This window comes from Syngnathus leptorhynchus, chromosome 17, assembly GCF_054491065.1.
Source record: "Syngnathus leptorhynchus isolate UIUO chromosome 17, UIUO_Slep, whole genome shotgun sequence".
Taxonomy (NCBI): Eukaryota; Metazoa; Chordata; class Actinopteri; order Syngnathiformes; family Syngnathidae; genus Syngnathus; species Syngnathus leptorhynchus.
The window spans coordinates 8,982,169-8,999,838 of NC_141211.1; the positions used below are offsets into that span (position 1 = coordinate 8,982,169).

Genomic DNA, 17,670 nt, shown 5'->3' on the forward strand with positions numbered 1-17,670 from the left:
TGTATTTTCACACAAACCTTCAAACTTGTAGGTGTATACTCAACATATCACCCAACTGTCAGGCTGTTAAGTGAAACTGCCTTCAGGGCCTGCATTTTCTGAAAATGAAGGCCAGTCATCCAACTTTGCTGTCAGTTCCATGTGATGAAATGAAAGGGGCTGAATTCAAAGAATCAAATCCGTAGGAATAAGAGCAAAATCTTGTCTCGACGTGGCCAAAATGACCCTAAAATGGGCGCTGCAAACCAAAATGGCACATGTCCTTTGCGCTTTCAGGCATGGTTTTCTCAGACGTCGTGTGGGATCTACAAGTTCACCCGCCGCAAGCTTGCGGTCTTGTCTTTCTACCGGCAGGTGTGCAGAGTTGCTACCAGATGTGACATGGATCACGTCTTGGTTTTGATTTTTTGATATTGCCACACGCATCACCCATGCACGCGGCAGGCGGCATAGAAGCGGCTCGCCCATCCATGATGACGACGGCGATGTGGGTTATGAGTGGTTGTTTGCTCCCACCCCTGGTGGGCCCACTGATGTTGCTGAGTTTGTGTTTTTGATGTTGTCGGTGGACGCTCTTTGTTGCTTGCAAAATATCCAGGTTGTACATTTTCTTTCGCCGTAGGGGCGGCTGTCTCGTGTAGTTTTCAGAAACAGGCCGATGATCTCACATGACTTTGTTGGTAAATTTCACAAACAGCATTCAACATTTTACTGAATATGTCCATTCGGATTGTTTTGCGGGCCTTAAGACATTGAGCACCACCGGCTGGTGGGTTCAGGAGCAGACTTGACAAAAAACAAAACACCCCCACCACCGCGTTGTGAACTCGCATCCATCTTTACTCATTGTCATCCTTGTTGCCATGGATACCACTTGGCAGCGCGCAGCCACCGTTTTTTTCGGTGTGGTTTTTTTCCTGGGCAAGTCTGCGGACGCACAAGTCAAGTTTATTTGTATAGCCCTAAATTACAAGCAGTCTCAAAGGGCTTCACATAGACAAACAATTCACAATTATTCTCAAAGCATCCCCTGATCTTAGTTATTTGAAATATATTTTATATATCGTTATATGCGTCTGTGAAATAATTAGAAATGTAATTTACGAGTCCGACGTCAGCGCCATTGTTTACATAAAGGATGATCGATGGATTTAATGAATTGGAGTGACACAGATGGTTTTATAAACGTGTTATTTATGTAATAGTTATTAGAATAACTCTGAATGGTACGTCAGGCCCGTTCCCAGCTCTTCGTTTGTGTTTATGTCACGTTAGCATACCTATCGTTTAGCTTGTTGTTGCTCGTTCATGTCTGTTCTTGGTGTTGGATTTTGTCGAATAAATTTCCCCCAAAATGCGACCTATACTCCGGAGCGACTTATATATGTTTTTTTCACGTTATTGTGCATTTTATGGCTAATGCGATATATATTCCGGAGTGACTATTAGTCCAAAAAATACGGTATGTCTAAACGGTTTGGTTTTTGTCTCTGTTTTCCTTCTCGTTCAGCTGAAATGTGAAGTGACTGGTTTTCACACATTGGGCCTCTCGGGTATGACACTCGATGGGGGTGATGTCATGACAATGGTGGCATCAACATTGAGGAGGGCCCCGGCGGGTTGGATGTGGGGGCTTCTCTCCAGAGAAACACAAGCTGATGCTACTTTTTGTTGTTTTACTGGGACAAAGACCCTCTGTAAACGTTTGATGTTTATTTGCTTGTTGATGCTCAATTGGAAAGTGCCAGCAGAGGCATGGGGACCATTCCTTCTTTTTATTTCTGCTTTTGAGAGAAGTGGGAGGCACTGTGCTTTTGGTTCGGATCTACGATGTTTGTATTTACACCTTAAACGAACCGCATCAGAGTTCATTTGGAAGCGAACTGAGACCACTATAAAAACTGGGTCTCGTAAACCGTTTCTTTAATCCACACCAAGATTCGTTTGCGTGTATTCACACCTGCACGGACCAGCGTGACAATCTAACCCTGGTCTGTTTAAAGTGGACCAAACAGTCAGGTCTGAATAGACCCTTAAGTAGCTCAATTTCATACCTACTGTCAGGATGAGTTCTGTTTGCTGTCATGTTATTGTTTCCAAAGCTTCTCCAGTTGAACTGTCAACATGCAGTTCCTGTTTGGGTTTGGCTTCGTCTCGCCCTCTATGTCGAGGGATATGTCAGCTCGGCTCCCGGTAACTCAACACCGCCGACACATCAAGGATACTGTAACTGGCTAAACTGCCCTGACCGGTCAGCCCCAGGAACGCTTGCTCGCAACCACAAGTCGCATGTGTCTGCCATTTGGATCCGGTCAGCGTACGCGCGCCCTTCTATCGTGCTGCTGCGTCTGGAGTCCTTCTTCATGTAGGATCTGTGGGAAAAATCCCCAAAGAGCGAAGATGAAAAGACAGCATGGAAAAAGAAACGCCAGGAAGATCCACCCAAACATTTTCACGGAATCAATCACGACGCACCTTTGGAGCAGGTTCCCTTCCTTGTTCACCACCTGAGACTAGAGAATTGTGCCTCGTGAGCGAGAGATAGACAACAAAGGCCAGGCCTGACACATCCGCTGAGCTTTGACAGGAAACAAGGAAGATCTACGGCCACTCGGGACTCTGACAGAGCTGGAATGCCCTCGGTGACACCGAGGAGATGGACGATTTATGAACACGCAAAAGTTTTCCAGAGCCAGCTTTTCACGGTTCCCCTTCCAAACATCATGCAAGCTCTTCCTCTGAAGGGCGACTTAATGGCAAAGCGCTGAGAAAAAGACTTGCCCGAGAAGGATGTCCTTGGAGGAGTTTGGAAGCATCGCCAGCCTTGTGGCCGAAAGCGGAACATCGGACTACGTTGACAGCCTCTTGCTGAAGAGCCAGAGCCCAAGTCTGGATCGGGACTCGGATGATCAGAGCCAAAGCCAGGACGGCATCGTCATGGAGCGCATCGCCTCGTTGCCGTTGCCTTTGCACATGTACGATCCCGTTGACTTTATTGGGAGATTTTCCAAGTTTCAGTCCAGGTCCAGAAGGCGAACACGGCTCATTGTAGGTAGGTGACCTCATGCAAGATTTGGATGTCGGGACGGACACGGGCAAGGAGAAGTTCAAAGTCGTTGACCTGATTTGAGTGTTATGTGGCAGGGCCCAGCGGGATTCAGGCTTCTTTGACGTCAACCTCATTTCTATTTTGCAGCAAGATAACTTTGATTGGCATCGGGACAATGGATGAAAATCCCCCCAAAGGTTTAAAAATCCCCGGTCTCCCATGGCGGGAGGGCCCCCCCAAGCTCAGTGAGCGGAGCCATTGTTAGCAGATCTTTTCATCAGCTGCATTTGATTCTTGGTACAGTTTTCTTTGGTCCACACGACTCAGTTTTGCACGTGTGCACTTGTGTATGAGGTGGGTGTTGCGGGAGTGGCGCTCTAAAAATAGCGTCCCCCCCCCCACCTTCCTCGTGGTTCTCTTCGGGCAGTGTTCAAATTCTTCTGCTCAATCCGCACAGGGGGACTCAGAACGTGACCCGGGGACAGTTTGAAAACTCACAGCGACACGTTTCCAGTTGACTGTCCAGGCGGCAACCGTGCATTTCAAACTTGATGTGGCGAACTGAAAGCCCAAACGCAACAACTGCTCCGAGGGCTCACGTGTGCTGCGCCAAGTTTGGCGATTGTTTGTCGACGGGTCCTTTTCCTCCGAGCTGAGCTCACCTTGGCCTAGGAATGGAGAAGAAATTCACCGTCAGCTGACCCTCTGACCCGCGAGATGATGGAGCTTCCCACCCTTAGATTTGGGTAGCCATGCCAAACAAGCCGGGTCAATCTTCTTTTTGATTCGCTTCTCAGCAGCCAGGATCTTGTATTTTTGCGCTGTTACGAAGGCTGTATGCTGCAGACCTCTCCCAGTCTTCCAACGTGCCGTTCCACCGCAAAAACACGGCGCATTGTCCCAGCCACGCCACGGAAGTCCCGGCAAGGTGGAGCAGGGCTAGTGTCATTAGCTTCATCAAGGGTCTCGGTAAGCCCTCGGGGCGGGGCGGGCCGGGCCGGGATTGCGTCCCGCTGGCCGGAGCGATAATGTTTTATGAAAACAAGCCAGCCTGGGGGGAGGGAGGGGTGACCTCTTTAGCAAGTAGTCTTCGCTCACCTCTGCACAAGCTCCGGAAGCAAAGGTCACTGTGACACAAGCATGAGTTTGTGCCAAATAAACAAAGAACACAGTTGGTAGTCGACATTGAATTTTTCCCTTTGTCCAGCTTTGCCATTGGGACTGAAGACGCCCGTCCCATCTGTCACATCAAGCCAGGGAGAGAGAAAAGCTCCTGTCGTCATGGCGCCCGTCAACGTGGACCTGGAGAGCAAGCCCGGCGAGTTTGTCCTCAAGAGCCTCTTTGCCAACTTCACACTGCTGTCTGAGCGCAAGATCCGCATCATCATGGCCGAGCCGCTGGTAAGCCTTTTCGCTTACATTGAAAGCTGCAGTGTGTGCGTGAGTGTGGCAAGTGTGGATCAATGTACTTTAATATGAACACAGATCGAGCACAGGAAGCAGCTCCCTCCACTTGTCTCATTTGAATCGTGCAAAATGGGCGTCATCAATGTAGCCTAATATAAGTAGAATTACAAAAGGTTTTCAAAGCTAGTTTTTGTGCAATTAAATTTCTTATGTGTTGTTTTTGTAGGAGAAGCCGCTCAACAAGTCTCTGCAGAGAGGAGAGGATCTACAGTTTGACCAGGTTTTTGGCCACACACGATGATGACAGCAAACATGGAACCTGTCAATCACCTTCCTGCTGGCTCCATGTTTGTATTTGCAGCTGATCAGCAGCATGAGCTCCCTGTCAGAGTACTGCCTGCCCTCCATCCTTAGGACGCTCTTTGACTGGTACAAGCGGCAGAACGGCCTCGAGGACGAGTCGCACGAGTATCGACCCCGAGCCAACACCAAGTCCAAAAAGTTAGTAAAACCGCGCTCACTTGGAAGGAGTAGGAGTTAAAGAGTGTTTTGTTGACCTCTCAGTGATGAGCAGCAGAAGGACTACTTGCTGGAGCGGAGGGATTTGGCCATTGACTTCATCTTCTCACTGGTGCTCATCGAAGTGTTGAAGCTGGCGAGTGTGGCTCACTGCCGCCGTGTCGCGCCGCCGCCGTGTCGCGCCACCGTCGGGCTCATCTTTGTTTCTCCCGCTTCAGATCCCATTGCATCCCCTCCTCGATGGACTCATCCAGGAAGTGATCAACTTGGCCTTCAAGCACTTCAAATACAAGGAAGGGTAAGGAAGCAACAGACGAGGCTCGACACGTGTCAAACGCCAGCTTGGCACCATCTTAAATACACGTCGTGGATAAAAAAATCGGGGCTGCTGCCACCTGGTCCGTGATGTTGAAGTTGTTGGTGCGTCCCGATACTTTTGTCCATCCTTTGCTGATCCAAAGTGTGTCTCAGGTATCTGGGACCCAACACGGGCAACATGCACATCGTGGCCGACCTCTACGCAGAAGTGGTGGGAGTGGTGACCCAGTCCAGGTGCTCAATTGACTCTGTTGCCCCTTGTTTGCCCCGCCCTGCCGTCTTGGTGCGCAATCGAATGTTTCCTTTTTGCGCACCTCCGGCCACCCTCCGCATGCCTTCCAATCGTTTGTACAATGTTTGCTGCACATGGTTTTGGACCTTTTGTTTCTTTGCGGCCAGATTTCCGGCCGTTAGGAAGAAGTTCATCTCAGAGCTGAAGGAACTACGACAGAAGGAGCAGAGCTCCTACGTCCTGCAGTCCACCATCAGCCTCATCATGGGCCTCAAGTTCTTCCGCATCAAAATGTACCCCGTGGAGGACTTTGAGGCCTCCTTCCAGTTCATGCAGGTAGCGCTCTGAAATTGATCCAGGGGGCCCTCTGGCTAGTGGAACTAAGCTCTGCTGCTACCTCTGCTGCTGTGCGCTTAGGAGTGTGCGCAGTATTTCCTGGAGGTGAAGGACAAGGATGTTAAGCACTCTCTGGCCGGACTCTTTGTAGAGATTCTCGTGCCCGTCGCTGCCGTGAGTACCCGTGGGAATGATGCTTGCCCTCTTCAGCTCATCCATGAATGGAAAGTTCAATTGGCCCAGGAGTGGGAAAGAAATATATTTGTAGCTCCAAAGCCGTAGTCAGACACCGACATACAGTGGAGCCTCGGTTTTCGACCACAATCCGTTCCAGAATTGTTTGAATTCTGAATCATGTTTTCCCATTACAAACATTGGAAAAAAATGTAATCCGTTCCAAGCAAAAAGAAAAACCCCGCCTTTTTTAAGCATTTTTTCATTTGTGCATTTTTGTCCGATTGCGCAACTGCAGTGCAGCGCCGAACGTGCAACCGTAGCGCGTCGCCGACCGTGCAACTGCACCGCGCTGGTCACATTATTGTGACAGAGCGGTCGCTGAAATTTAGCAAATATTTTTAAAGTGCTGATGTACTTTCCAAAATTGAAGTGGACCTCAGTCCGCAGCGAGCTTAATTTTGTCCGATCGCGCAACTGCAGTGCACCGCTGAACTCGCAACCGTGGCGCGTCGCCGACCGTGCAACTGTACCGTGCTGGTCACATTATTGTGACAGAGCGGTCGCTAAAATTTCAAAAACATTTTGAAAGTCCTGATGTACTTTCCAAAATTTCGCCAGACGCTCGCTCACGGTCGCATTGCTTTAGGAGCATCTTTGTGTTTTAGGAAGGCTTTACCGCTCCCACTTGCTTCCTTTGGAGGCATGATTAGAGTTGATGCAATCCTCAGAGTAACAAGAATGTAATAACAAACTGAGTCAGTTGGCATGCGGGTCCTCTCGGCTCATCTCGCGAGGTACGACCACTGAATTTCGTCCGACATCCGAAGCGAAAAAATCTCAAATTTTTTGTTCGAATACCCATTTGCTCGAGAACCGGGATGTTCGAAAACCGAGGCTCCACTGTATATGTCGAACCCTCGAGTCCCTCTCTTTCCATACTCTGGCAGACGGTGAAGAACGAAGTGAACGTGCCGTGCCTGCGCAACTTTGTGGAGAGCTTGTATGACACCACGCTGGACCTATCCTCCAGGAAGAAACACTCCTTGGTGAGTGCCTGTTGCTGCCTCCACATGAGCAGCTATGTGCGCGGCAAGTGGGAGGGGAAAGAGTTCAGTCTGAGAGCGATTCGAACAGATGTATGTTTGCCTCCACGTTGACTTGGACTCAATGTGTTCAACATTTAGGTGACTAACAACAGTCAGGACATGTCAAAAATGACAAATATTCTCAAACATCCCCTGATCTTAAACTCCCAGGAGGGCAAGGAAAAACTCAAAACTCCAACTAGGGGAAATGAGAAACCTTGAGAAGAGACCACAGATGGGAGGGTCCCTCTTCCAGGATGACCAGGCTGCAGTGGATGCAGAGAGGACACATAGTACAAACTGTGTAGACAATTCACAAAAGGTGTGGAGAGGAGGATGTTATTGCACAGCAATGACTCTGAGACTCTAAGAGTGGTGTGAGTTCATCAGAGCAACAGCCTGGGGGAAGAAGCTGTCTCTGTGTCTGCTGGTTTTGGCGTACAGAGCTCTATAACTCCGTCCAGAGGGGAGTAGTTCAAACAGACTGCAACCTGGGTGAGAAGGGTCTGTAGAGATGTTACTTGCACGTTTCTTGGTCCTGGACAGGTACAAGTCTTGGATAGATGGGAGGTTGATTCCAATGATCTTTTCTGCAGTCCTGATTGTCCGCTGCAGTCTGTGCTTGTCTTGTTTGGAGGCCGATCCAAACCAGACAGTGATGGAGGTGCAGAGGACAGACTGGATGATGGCAGTGTAGAAGGTCTTCAGCAGCTCCCGCGGCAGGTTGAACTTCTTGAGCTGTCTCAGGAAGTATAGCCTCTGCTGGGCCTTCTTCCGAACAGAGTCTATGTGGCCGGTCCATTTCAGGTCCCGAGAGATTGTGGTTCCCAGGAACTTGAAGGTGTCTGCGGAGAGAATAGCATCACTGCAGATAGTGAAGGGTGGAAGTGGTGAAGGGTCTCGCCTGAAGTCCACTGTCATCTCCACGGTCTTGAGCGGGTTCAGCTCCACGTGGTTTTGGCTCCACCAGTGGACCAGCCGCTCCACCTCCTGTCTGTACGCAGTCTCATCACCGTCCCGGATCAGTCCGATGAGAGTGGTGTCGTCTGCATACTTCAGGAGCTTCACAGGAGAGTCACCTGAGGAGAAATCGTTTGTGTAGAGACAGAAGAGCAGTGGGGAGAGGACGCACCCCTGAGGCGCGCCAGTATTGGTGGTCCGGGTGTTAGATGTGATGCTCGCCAGCCTCACACGCTGTCTCCGTTTCTTGAAGCCCGTGATGCTCTGCAGACCTTTCCACACTGTTGAGGGATCAGGATTGGCAGAGTGGTGTCTCTCCAGGCTCTCCCCGTAACACCTCCTGGCTTTCCTGACCTCTCGGTTGAGTGTGTTTCTGGTCTGCTTGAACAGGTCCCGATCGCCGGTCCTGTACGCCTCCTCCTTGACTGCGCAGCCTCCTGAGGTTCGGTGTAAACCAAGGTTTATTGTTGTTGTACGTGCAGAAGGTCTTAGTCTGCACACAGAGATCCTCACAAAAACTGATGTATGATGTGACTGTGTCGGTGAGATCACGCAGGTCTGAAGTTGCAGCTTCAAAAACTCCCCAATCGGTGCAGTCAAAGCAGGCTTGGAGGTCCTGCCTTGACTCCACTGTCCATTTCCTCACAGTCCTCACCACAGGCTTAGAAGTTTTTAATTTCTGCCCGTAGGCCGGAATCAGATGAACTAGACAGTGGTCCGAGAGTCCTAAAGCTGCACGAGCCACAAAGTGGTATGCATCCTTTATTACGGTGTAGCAGTGGTCCAGTGTCTGTGCCCCGTTATGTGCTGTCTGTATTTGGGGAGTTCGTGTGCTAGGTTCGCCCTGTTAAGATCACCCAGAACAATGATTAGTGAATTTGGAAGAAGTTTCTCCATGTCTGTCTCCTGGTCAGCCAGCATCTGCGTGGCTTCACTCGCACATGCGTGTGGTGGAATGTTAACAGCCGCCACGACGATCGAGGAGAACTCCCGTGGCGAATAGAACGGCCGGCAGTTTATGAAAAGTGTTTCTAGAAGAGGGCTGCAAAACTCTTTCAACACCGTGACATCAGTACACCAACGTTCATTGATGTAGAAACAGAGACCACCTCCCTTTGATTTTCCGGAGAGCTCCGCGCTGCGATCTGCACGCATTAGCCGAAACCCAGCTAACTCCACGGCGTGGTGGGGGGTGCATCCGCTGAGCTACGTCTCCACAAAGCACAGCGCGGCGGATCTGCTGAAATCCGTGTTCCTTGAAGTGAGGAGCAGCAGTTTGTCCATCTTGTTCGCCAGGGAGCGGACATTTGCCAGATGAATTGATGGTAGAGCAGAACGGAACCCTCTCTGCCTCAGCTTTACAAGGGCTCCGGCTCGTTTTCCGCGTCGTCGTCGTGCCAGCACCGCCGCTCCGGCTAAAATCTCCGACAAACAAGTCTGAATCAGAGAGAACAGGAGAGAAAATACCAGAAGAGGACTGTCCGATGTTTAACAGCGCTTTTCTGGTAAAAGTGATTCGGGATGTACAGCAGAGGACACAGAAAACACACAAAATAAGACAAAGAAGCAGAGAGCGACTCACCGAGGCGGCCATCCACGGCGCTGTCATGACAACCTTTACAACCTTAAGCCTTGCTTAAAAGCTCATTTGAAACACTGGCCCCCGCCCTTTTCATGTATGATTCCGAAAGCGCAGCGTGCGGTTATTATCATCTTTACTGCCCATCTTTGTTTGAGCAACCTGCCCGTCAACTTGTGCCATCATTGATATTGTTCAAAGAGATGAAAGGGTCCAATGACCGCTTCTTTCTGCTAAGGCCGGGTGACATGGCCTGAGAAAAGGTGAATTGTCAATTGTTCTTGGACGGTCGACGTTTAAATATTGAAAACCAATGCGCCCCCTTCAACGAGCTGGCGCTTCCCCAGACTGACAGGTCTGATGTGTTGGAACCCTCTCTCTCTCTCTCTCTCTCTCTTTTTCTCTCTCTCTTTCTCTTTCTCTCTCTTTCTTTCTTTCTCTGTCTGTCTGTCTGTCTCTCGCTGCTCTCTCGCTGCTCTCTCGCTGCTCTCTCGCTGCTCTCTCGCTGCTCTCTCGCTGCTCTCTCGCTGCTCTCTCTCTGTCTCTCTCTCTGTCTCTTGCTGCTTTCTGTCTCTCTCTGTCTCTGTCTCTCGCTGCTTTCTCTCGCTGCTCTCTCTCCTCTCTCTCTCTCGTATACCAGGCGCTGTATCCTCTGGTGACGTGTCTGCTGTGCGTGAGTCAGAAGCAGTTGTTCCTCAGCCGCTGGCACATTTTCCTCAACAACTGCCTGTCCAACCTCAAGGTAAAAAGCAAACCACAGCAACAACGTGGGTTTGTGTATCAAGTCACTGTTGAATTCAGAATAAAGACCCCAAGATGGCCCGCGTAGCCCTGGAGTCGCTCTACCGCCTGCTGTGGGTTTACATGATCCGAATCAAGTGCGAGAGCAACACTGCCACACAAAGGTACGCACACGGAGACGCGTAAGGTATTTCTCGACAAGCCACTCACGCCGTGTTGCACATCAAGCGTCAACGGGTTTCCACCTCACCGCTTTGTCTAGTCGGTTCCTTGTGCCTTCCCCCGCAGCCGCCTTATGTCCATCACCTCCACGCTCTTCCCCAAGGGGAGCCGCAGCGTGGTCCCGCGAGACATGCCGCTTAATATCTTTGTCAAGATCATCCAGTTTATCGCACAGGTTCGGAGTGTTTTCAAAGCTATTTGGACGCTAGCAAGCGAGCACGCCTTTCACGTTTGATTTGTGCTCAGGAGAGGCTGGACTTTGCCATGAAGGAGATCATCTTTGATCTTCTGAGTGTGGGGAAGCCCGCCAAAGCCTTCAGCCTCAATCCAGAGGTATGCCGTCCCTCCCGCCGCTTTCCTTGTTGAAGAAACTGTATGGGAAAGTCACGCCTTACCCGCTCCGGCTTTCGTCCCAGCGTATGAACATCGGCCTACGGGCCTTCCTGGTCATCGCTGACGCCCTGCAGCAGAAAGATGGCGAACCTCCCATGCCCAACACGGGCGCCACGCTGCCGTCGGGCAACTCTCTGAAGAAGAAGAAGACCTACCTGAGCAAAACCCTCACAGAGGAGGAGGCCAAGCTCATTGGCATGTCCTTGTACTACTCGCAGGTGCGCAGGGCGCTGGATAGCGTCCTCAGGCACCTGGACAAGGAGGTGGGCCGCTGTATGATGCTCACCAGTGCGCAGATGCTCAACAAAGAACCCGAGGACATGATCACGTAGGTGGCGCTCTCTGGCTCAATATCCCCGTCTGCTTCCAATCCAAACGCTGGCCATTTTATGTGGCATACTTCACGTGGCTTTGTTGTCATCTGGGAGCAGGGGTGAAAGGAAGCCCAAGATCGACCTGTTCCGGACGTGCGTTGCTGCCATTCCTCGGATCCTTCCCGACGGAATGTCCAAGCCCGAACTCATTGACCTCCTTTCACGGTGCCTGATTTTTTTCTTTTTGACCGCCTCTGTAAATCGGCAGCCACGCAAGCGAGCAGGCAATGACGATGCGGAGCTCCTGCTCTACTTCACTTTTCCTCTTCGTGTCGCCTTTCCTCAGACTTACGGTGCACATGGACGACGAGCTACGTCTTATTTCCCAGAACTCCCTTCAGAGCCTCTTGCTGGATTTCGCCGACTGGAGGGAAGACGTGCTCTTCGGCTACACGCACTTCCTGCTGCGTGAGGTGCAAGAGACCCAGCAGGGTCTTCAAGATGCGTCGGTGAAGCTCCTGCTGCAGCTTCTCACTCAGTGGAGGCTGGCGCTGCAACTACAGGGGAAGATGCGTGGCGGCATGGAGGTTGGCTTCTCCTTCTTTGCACTCTGAACGCAGACAAAAAATATCTTCTGACAGCTTATGGTTCTTAGGAAGCACAATATTAGAGAGAGTGATTTTTGGGCAGCATATCTCACGGCACTCACAACACTACAACTCTATGGAAAAGACGTGATGTCGTTCATTGGAGGCAATGTGGAATTGTATCACTCAGGCGAGCCCCAGAATGTCCGAGCGGAGCCCACACTGCTCGGTTCTTCACGCCGTGGAAGGTCTGGCTTTGCTGCTGCTCTGCTCGTGCCAGATAAGCACCAGGAAGCTAGCGGTGGGCGTGCTCAGAGAGATTCGATGCCTGTTCGTTGCGCTCGGGCACGCCGAGGTACGCCGTCTCGATCCACATTTTGTTTTACGACTCCACTCCCAAACCAAGTGACAAAATCCATTCCGCAGGATGAAGACAAACCCATGATCGAAGTCATGGACCAGCTGAGTCCGGCTGTTCTGGACAGCTTCGTCCACGCGGCCGTTTCTGACTCGGTGTGTAACTGTCGGAGAGGCATCATTCGCCCGTGCACATAGCCGCTCACTGGGAACGCCGCTCTCCTCCTCCATAGTCCACCCTACCCATGAGCCACCACGTGGACCTCCAGTTCCTAGTGGAGTGGACGGCACGACTAGTGAGCAGCTCTTACGACGTGAAGAGCCCCAGCCACGTGTGGATCTTCGCCCAGTGCCTGAAGGACCCCTGGGTGCTGTGCCTGCACATTTTCCTGCGTCAGGAACACCTGCCAAAGCACTGCCCGGTGGCCCTGAGCTACGCCTGGCCCTACGCCTTCACGCGGGTGCAGCTGCTGCTGCCGCTCATCGACCCCAAGTAAGCTTGCTTTGCCAGGGTTGAAAGGAGATAAAAGAGACGCTACAAGCAGGTAGGCATAGATAAGGCAAGCAAGTACAGGCGAGTTCTTCTCTCGCTCACACAGCAGCCCGGTCAACGCAAAGAAGACCAGCACGGCCGGCTCCGGCGACAACTCCATGTCTCTGTGGCGGAATTACCTCATCCTGTGCCTCGGGGTGGCTAAGCCCAGCATCATGTCGCCTGGACACCTCCGGGCGTCCACGCCCGAGATCACGGCCACCACGCCCGACGGCAGCGTCACCTACGACAATAAGGTGGTGTCAACCCGCCTATGCTGTTTTTCACCCCCGTGAATGGACTGCCGTTGTCACTTGCATGCGCACGTAGGTGATCGGCACGCCGTCGGTCGCCTGGCTTCTCAAGCAGCTCGTTCCGCTGATGAGAGCCGAGAGTCTGGAGATCACAGAGTCTCTGGTGTTGGGCTTTGGCTGCACCAACGCCCTCGTCTTCAGGTGTGACATCCAGCCGAGCTGGCGCATTATTGTCTTTTCAAATGGGGAGTGATTTTTTGGGGGGTGAGGGGTTGTCAATTTGCCATCTATGTTACTCTAGGGAGCTGATGGAAGAACTCCATCCACTCATGAAGGAGGCTCTAGAACGTCGACCTGAGGTATACAGAAATGAGGGACTTCTTATCACTGTCGGCCTCAGCTGACTTCACAAATGTGCGTCCGACTGTCAGAACAAGAAGCGACGAGAGAGGAGGGATCTTCTTCGGCTGCAGCTGCTGAGAATCTTTGAACTGTTGGCCAACGCTGGCGTCATCAGTGACAGGTGCAATAAAACAACAGCAAGCAAGGGCATGTGAAATGTAATGGTTCAGCCGTGGCGCAGCTGTATTCACGACACCTTTCCGCCCGCCCGCCCGCCGGTTGGCAGCACCAACGGAGCGCTGGAGCGCGACTCGCTGGTGCTGGGGGCCTTGTTCCTGGAGTACGTGGACCTGACGCGAATGCTCCTGGAGGCGGAGAACGAGAAGGAGATGGACGTGCTCAAAGACATCAGAGCTCACTTTAGCAACATGGTGGCCAACCTCATCCAGTGCGTGCCTGGTGAGTCACACCTGAGTCATGATGGAAGGAGGACATTGGCTTTATTTCCCCCCCTTGATTCAGAGAGCGCAGTGGTGAGCACTTAAACACTGGCAGAAGGAAGAGGAGAGACGATGACTGACTTTTGTCATGTTCTCTCTGCGTGTGTACTTGTGTATGTAGTCCAGCACCGTCGACTCCTCTTCCCCCAGCAGTCTCTCCGGCATAACCTCTTCATCCTCTTCAGCCAATGGGCCGGGCCCTACAGCGTCATGTTCACGCCCCTGGACCGCTACAGTGACCGCAACCATCAAATCACTCGCTACCAGTACTGCTCTCTCAAGGTTAGCTTTAATGGTTTGGGGGGGTCTTTGGACGGTCGTGACGTTTGGCTCTCTTCCCGCCCAGGCCATGTCGGCCGTCCTGTGCTGCGGTCCCGTGTTCGACAACGTGGGTCTGTCCACCGACGGCTACCTCTACAAATGGCTGGACAACATCTTGGCCTGCCAAGACAAGCGGGTCCGTGCGACCCGTACAGTAGGAGTGGCGTGCGATGGCGATTATTAAAAAGAGCCGGCGGCAGTAGTTGTGCGAGAAGTCGTTGTCGTGGTCATGACGCACACACTACGGGTCGTTCCCGACTGCGAGTGTTCTTCTGCCGCAGGTTCACCGTCTGGGCTGCGAGGTGGTGATTCTGCTGCTGGAGCTGAATCCGGAGCAGAGCAACCTGTTCAACTGGGCCGTGGATCGCTGCTTCACCGGATCGTACCAGCTGGCGTCCGGATGCTTCAAGGCCATCGCCGCCGTGTGCGGGAACAGGTAGAAGTTGAACAAAATCGTCTTAGCACAAAATATCCTCTTGAGCTTCTTTTGATCATTGCACCATTTCTTCAACTGTGTTGTAACCCCATTACTGGCTAGGAACTACCCGTGTGACCTGGTGACGCTGCTCAATCTGGTGCTGTTCAAGGCGTCGGACACCAGCAGAGAAATCTATGAGATCTCCATGCAGCTGATGCAGGTCTGGTCCAGTCCTTGAGTCGGCTGCTTGACATGGGCGATATCGATGATCCGGTATGCTGCCGTACGTGCTCAGGTGCTGGAATCCAAACTACGCGCATACACCCAGCGCATGGTGGACCAAAAGCCTGGTGACATCTTGTACGGCACACACGGGCCTCTGCCGCCTCTCTACAGTGTCAACCTATCGCAGCTCTCCAACCAACTGGCTAGCATGTACCCAGAACTCACACTGCCTCTTTTCTCGGGTCAGTCACATGACGTGGTGGTGCTCGAGGAAGTAGTTGGGGTTATGTTCTGCAGTTTTGTCTTTGTTGCACTTGTTGTGTGTGTGTGTGTGTGTGTGTGTGTGTGTGCGTGCGCGTGCGTTTGTTTGTTTGCGTTGGTGCGCAGAGGTGAGCCAGCGCTTCCCGAGCACCCACACCAACGGGCGTCAGATCATGCTGTCTTACCTGCTGCCCTGGCTGGGCAACATGGAGCTGGTGGACACGGGCCTCCTGCCGCCAGCCTCCAGCCCCTGCACGCCTGATGAGGAGGTCTCTCGTGGGCCCCAAGCCAGTCTGGCGGGCGTGTCGCTCTTCCTCAGGGGCAACGGCTGGGGCAACCTGCAGGCCACCTCGCTGGTGCTCAACAACCTCATGTTCATGACTGCCAAGGTGGGACACGCCGCCACCATATGCCTCCTTTCCCTAGATGTACACACGCTCACCAACAAGTCCCATTCCCGAAGGGACGATTTTGCCGGAAACACAAAGCGAAGGCAGTGTCCCTACTCGCTGACCTCTTAAAGTTTACATATCATGTTCATAAATTCTTCCGTTTTACTCATTCAGTTGTGGTCTATATAAAGTGCCGTGCTTTTGTCTGATTCCTCATTTTGATAGCATCACGGGTCCCTCATACGTTTTCTGAGGTGCGACTCAGAGCAAGCCATTTTGGTGCGCTCTCTTTAAATGCAAACGAGATACTTCACACCCCACTCCCTCAAGGCCGCAAGATGTGTGCCTCCCTTTCCGGTCGAACATAATTGTAGTTTTTTAGCCGAGGTAGAGTTTACTTGCGCCGCAAACCTTATGATTGATTAAAAGATGTCAACGGCAGAAGACTTGTCCATACAACCGTACATAGCGCGTAACAAAATAAATCCCCTCACAATATTTATGAACACGTCTTGTAAACAAGCACTGCGGTCGAGTGAACCGGTGAGCTAATGCTAGCATGAGCGAGAAGGTAACAAATGCATTTAACACATTATTGTTACCCAAGAACAATACAGCACCAATCGGCAGAAAGACCGACGCTAATGCTATGAAAACGACGGCATCGTGAACACGCAATATTATTCAAGTAAAATACAGTTGACTATTTTTGTGTCATCTCAAGCTTACTGTGTCCATCATTTCCAGATTAAAGAAATTGAACCATCAACGAAACAAAGTCTTTTGGGCGAATCCTTCTCTATACTGATGAAGGATTTCTGAAATGACGTCCTAAAAAATGGAGTAAAATGTAGCCCCCAAACGGATCATAAAAGTAGCTCTGTAACACCTGGCACATATTACACGTGATATATTACACTTTTTTACAATCTTGAAGACTCCAAGTGCACAATAAAATGAATATAAAAGTGGATTTTCCACGTGTCTCTGCCCGTCCTCGTTTGTTTCGGCAGTACGGCGACGAGGTGCCCGGGCCGGAGATGGAAAGTGCTTGGAACGCTTTGGTGTCCAATGAACGCTGGAGCAACAACCTGAGGATCACCCTGCAGTTTCTCATCAGCTTGTGTGGAGTCAGCAGTGATACCACCCTCTTACCTTATGTCAGTCATCGGAGCCACCATTTGCCACCTTGCGCTGGCATTTCGCATCCAACGGCAAAAGTGTGCGTTTGCAGATCAAGAAGGTGGTGATCTACTTGTGTCGGAACAACACCATCCAGACCATGGAGGAGCTCCTGTTTGAGCTTCAGCAGACCGACCCTGTTAACCCTGTGGTACTGCACTGCGACAATCCGCCTTTCTACCGATTTGCTGCCAGCAACAAGGCACCCACCTCGCAGACGGGTGAGCCCCCCACCCCGCGCGCAATCCTCCTCCCGATACTCGGACTTGACGCGCACATGCGCTTGTGTAGGCACTGCCTCCAGCAGCAACACCGTTGTGGTCGGACAGGAAAACCCGCTGGACACGGATGAAAGCAAACTGCTCAGGGAGAGTGACGAGCGGTCAGTCTGCATTGTACTATTTTGATATACCTCGTATGGACTCAGCATGACAGCAATGTGTGCGTGTGGGGAGCTGTTACAGGAGGGTGAGGGCGCACAACAGGCTGGAGTCCCGCTACAGCAACAGCTCGGGAGGTTCCTACGAGGACGAGAAAAGTAGCCAGTTTGCCAAAATGCTCTCGTATCGTATACGCATTGGGATTTGAACGGCATTAACGTTTCACCCCCCCCAGCTGACCCTCTCCCACCATACGCTGCCTGGCTGTTGAGCGTCCTGGAGACGAACCGCCCTCAGCCGCTGCCCATGCCCGCAAATGGCGGCTGCTGGGCACCGCTGGTAGACTATCTGCCCGAGACCGTCACGCCCAGGGGACCCCTGCACAGGTGCGCCTGACAAAACTGGCTCACGTGCGGAAGGAAGGGCATGCAGAGAACTTAAGACGGGAGGGAGCAAGGATCACTCGAGTTGGAAAGCTGCTGAAAGTGAAAATTTCATTAGGCAGGGACGTCATCAAAATATCATGCGAGCAAAATGCTTTGTCCGTGAAAATTGTTGCCCCACGATTACATTTTTGATTTTGGTGT

General features: G+C 51.7%; 1 protein-coding gene and 2 long non-coding RNA genes across 4 annotated transcripts in view; 1 reads left to right on the forward strand and 2 right to left on the reverse strand.

Moving 5' to 3' along the window:
- On the reverse strand, positions 1 to 2,599 carry LOC147043667 (uncharacterized). The gene is made up of 3 exons (XR_015068781.1): positions 2,476 to 2,599; positions 2,055 to 2,372; positions 1 to 927 (listed from the first exon to the last, which is right to left on the reverse strand). It is a non-coding gene; the product is annotated as an uncharacterized LOC147043667 (long non-coding RNA).
- fryb (furry homolog b (Drosophila)) overlaps positions 2,197 to 17,670 on the forward strand; it is a 26,140-nt gene continuing 10,666 nt past the window's right edge. Inside the window, exons 1-36 of one of the 2 annotated variants that reach the window (XM_085936693.1) lie at positions 2,197 to 3,052; positions 4,257 to 4,450; positions 4,683 to 4,736; positions 4,818 to 4,957; positions 5,021 to 5,111; positions 5,194 to 5,273; positions 5,447 to 5,527; positions 5,693 to 5,861; positions 5,943 to 6,035; positions 6,986 to 7,084; positions 10,303 to 10,404; positions 10,464 to 10,567; positions 10,692 to 10,800; positions 10,872 to 10,958; positions 11,042 to 11,346; positions 11,450 to 11,557; positions 11,679 to 11,919; positions 12,110 to 12,274; positions 12,346 to 12,432; positions 12,510 to 12,769; positions 12,876 to 13,065; positions 13,139 to 13,263; positions 13,364 to 13,421; positions 13,494 to 13,585; positions 13,691 to 13,863; positions 14,026 to 14,186; positions 14,251 to 14,361; positions 14,507 to 14,661; positions 14,764 to 14,863; positions 14,939 to 15,110; positions 15,256 to 15,518; positions 16,535 to 16,681; positions 16,756 to 16,924; positions 16,995 to 17,085; positions 17,168 to 17,241; positions 17,319 to 17,469. In XM_085936693.1, the coding sequence (XP_085792819.1) occupies positions 2,791 to 3,052; positions 4,257 to 4,450; positions 4,683 to 4,736; positions 4,818 to 4,957; positions 5,021 to 5,111; positions 5,194 to 5,273; positions 5,447 to 5,527; positions 5,693 to 5,861; positions 5,943 to 6,035; positions 6,986 to 7,084; positions 10,303 to 10,404; positions 10,464 to 10,567; positions 10,692 to 10,800; positions 10,872 to 10,958; positions 11,042 to 11,346; positions 11,450 to 11,557; positions 11,679 to 11,919; positions 12,110 to 12,274; positions 12,346 to 12,432; positions 12,510 to 12,769; positions 12,876 to 13,065; positions 13,139 to 13,263; positions 13,364 to 13,421; positions 13,494 to 13,585; positions 13,691 to 13,863; positions 14,026 to 14,186; positions 14,251 to 14,361; positions 14,507 to 14,661; positions 14,764 to 14,863; positions 14,939 to 15,110; positions 15,256 to 15,518; positions 16,535 to 16,681; positions 16,756 to 16,924; positions 16,995 to 17,085; positions 17,168 to 17,241; positions 17,319 to 17,469 (5,063 nt within the window). In that variant the 5' untranslated portion in view covers positions 2,197 to 2,790. Of the gene's footprint in view, positions 3,053 to 4,256; positions 4,451 to 4,682; positions 4,737 to 4,817; positions 4,958 to 5,020; positions 5,112 to 5,193; positions 5,274 to 5,446; positions 5,528 to 5,692; positions 5,862 to 5,942; positions 6,036 to 6,985; positions 7,085 to 10,302; positions 10,405 to 10,463; positions 10,568 to 10,691; positions 10,801 to 10,871; positions 10,959 to 11,041; positions 11,347 to 11,449; positions 11,558 to 11,678; positions 11,920 to 12,109; positions 12,275 to 12,345; positions 12,433 to 12,509; positions 12,770 to 12,875; positions 13,066 to 13,138; positions 13,264 to 13,363; positions 13,422 to 13,493; positions 13,586 to 13,690; positions 13,864 to 14,025; positions 14,187 to 14,250; positions 14,362 to 14,506; positions 14,662 to 14,763; positions 14,864 to 14,938; positions 15,111 to 15,255; positions 15,519 to 16,534; positions 16,682 to 16,755; positions 16,925 to 16,994; positions 17,086 to 17,158; positions 17,242 to 17,318; positions 17,470 to 17,670 lie in introns of both variants that reach the window. The other variant, XM_085936694.1, reaches the window with a different exon arrangement.
- LOC147043669 (uncharacterized) lies at positions 8,215 to 11,656 on the reverse strand. The gene is made up of 3 exons (XR_015068780.1): positions 11,305 to 11,656; positions 8,597 to 11,152; positions 8,215 to 8,520 (listed from the first exon to the last, which is right to left on the reverse strand). It is a non-coding gene; the product is annotated as an uncharacterized LOC147043669 (long non-coding RNA).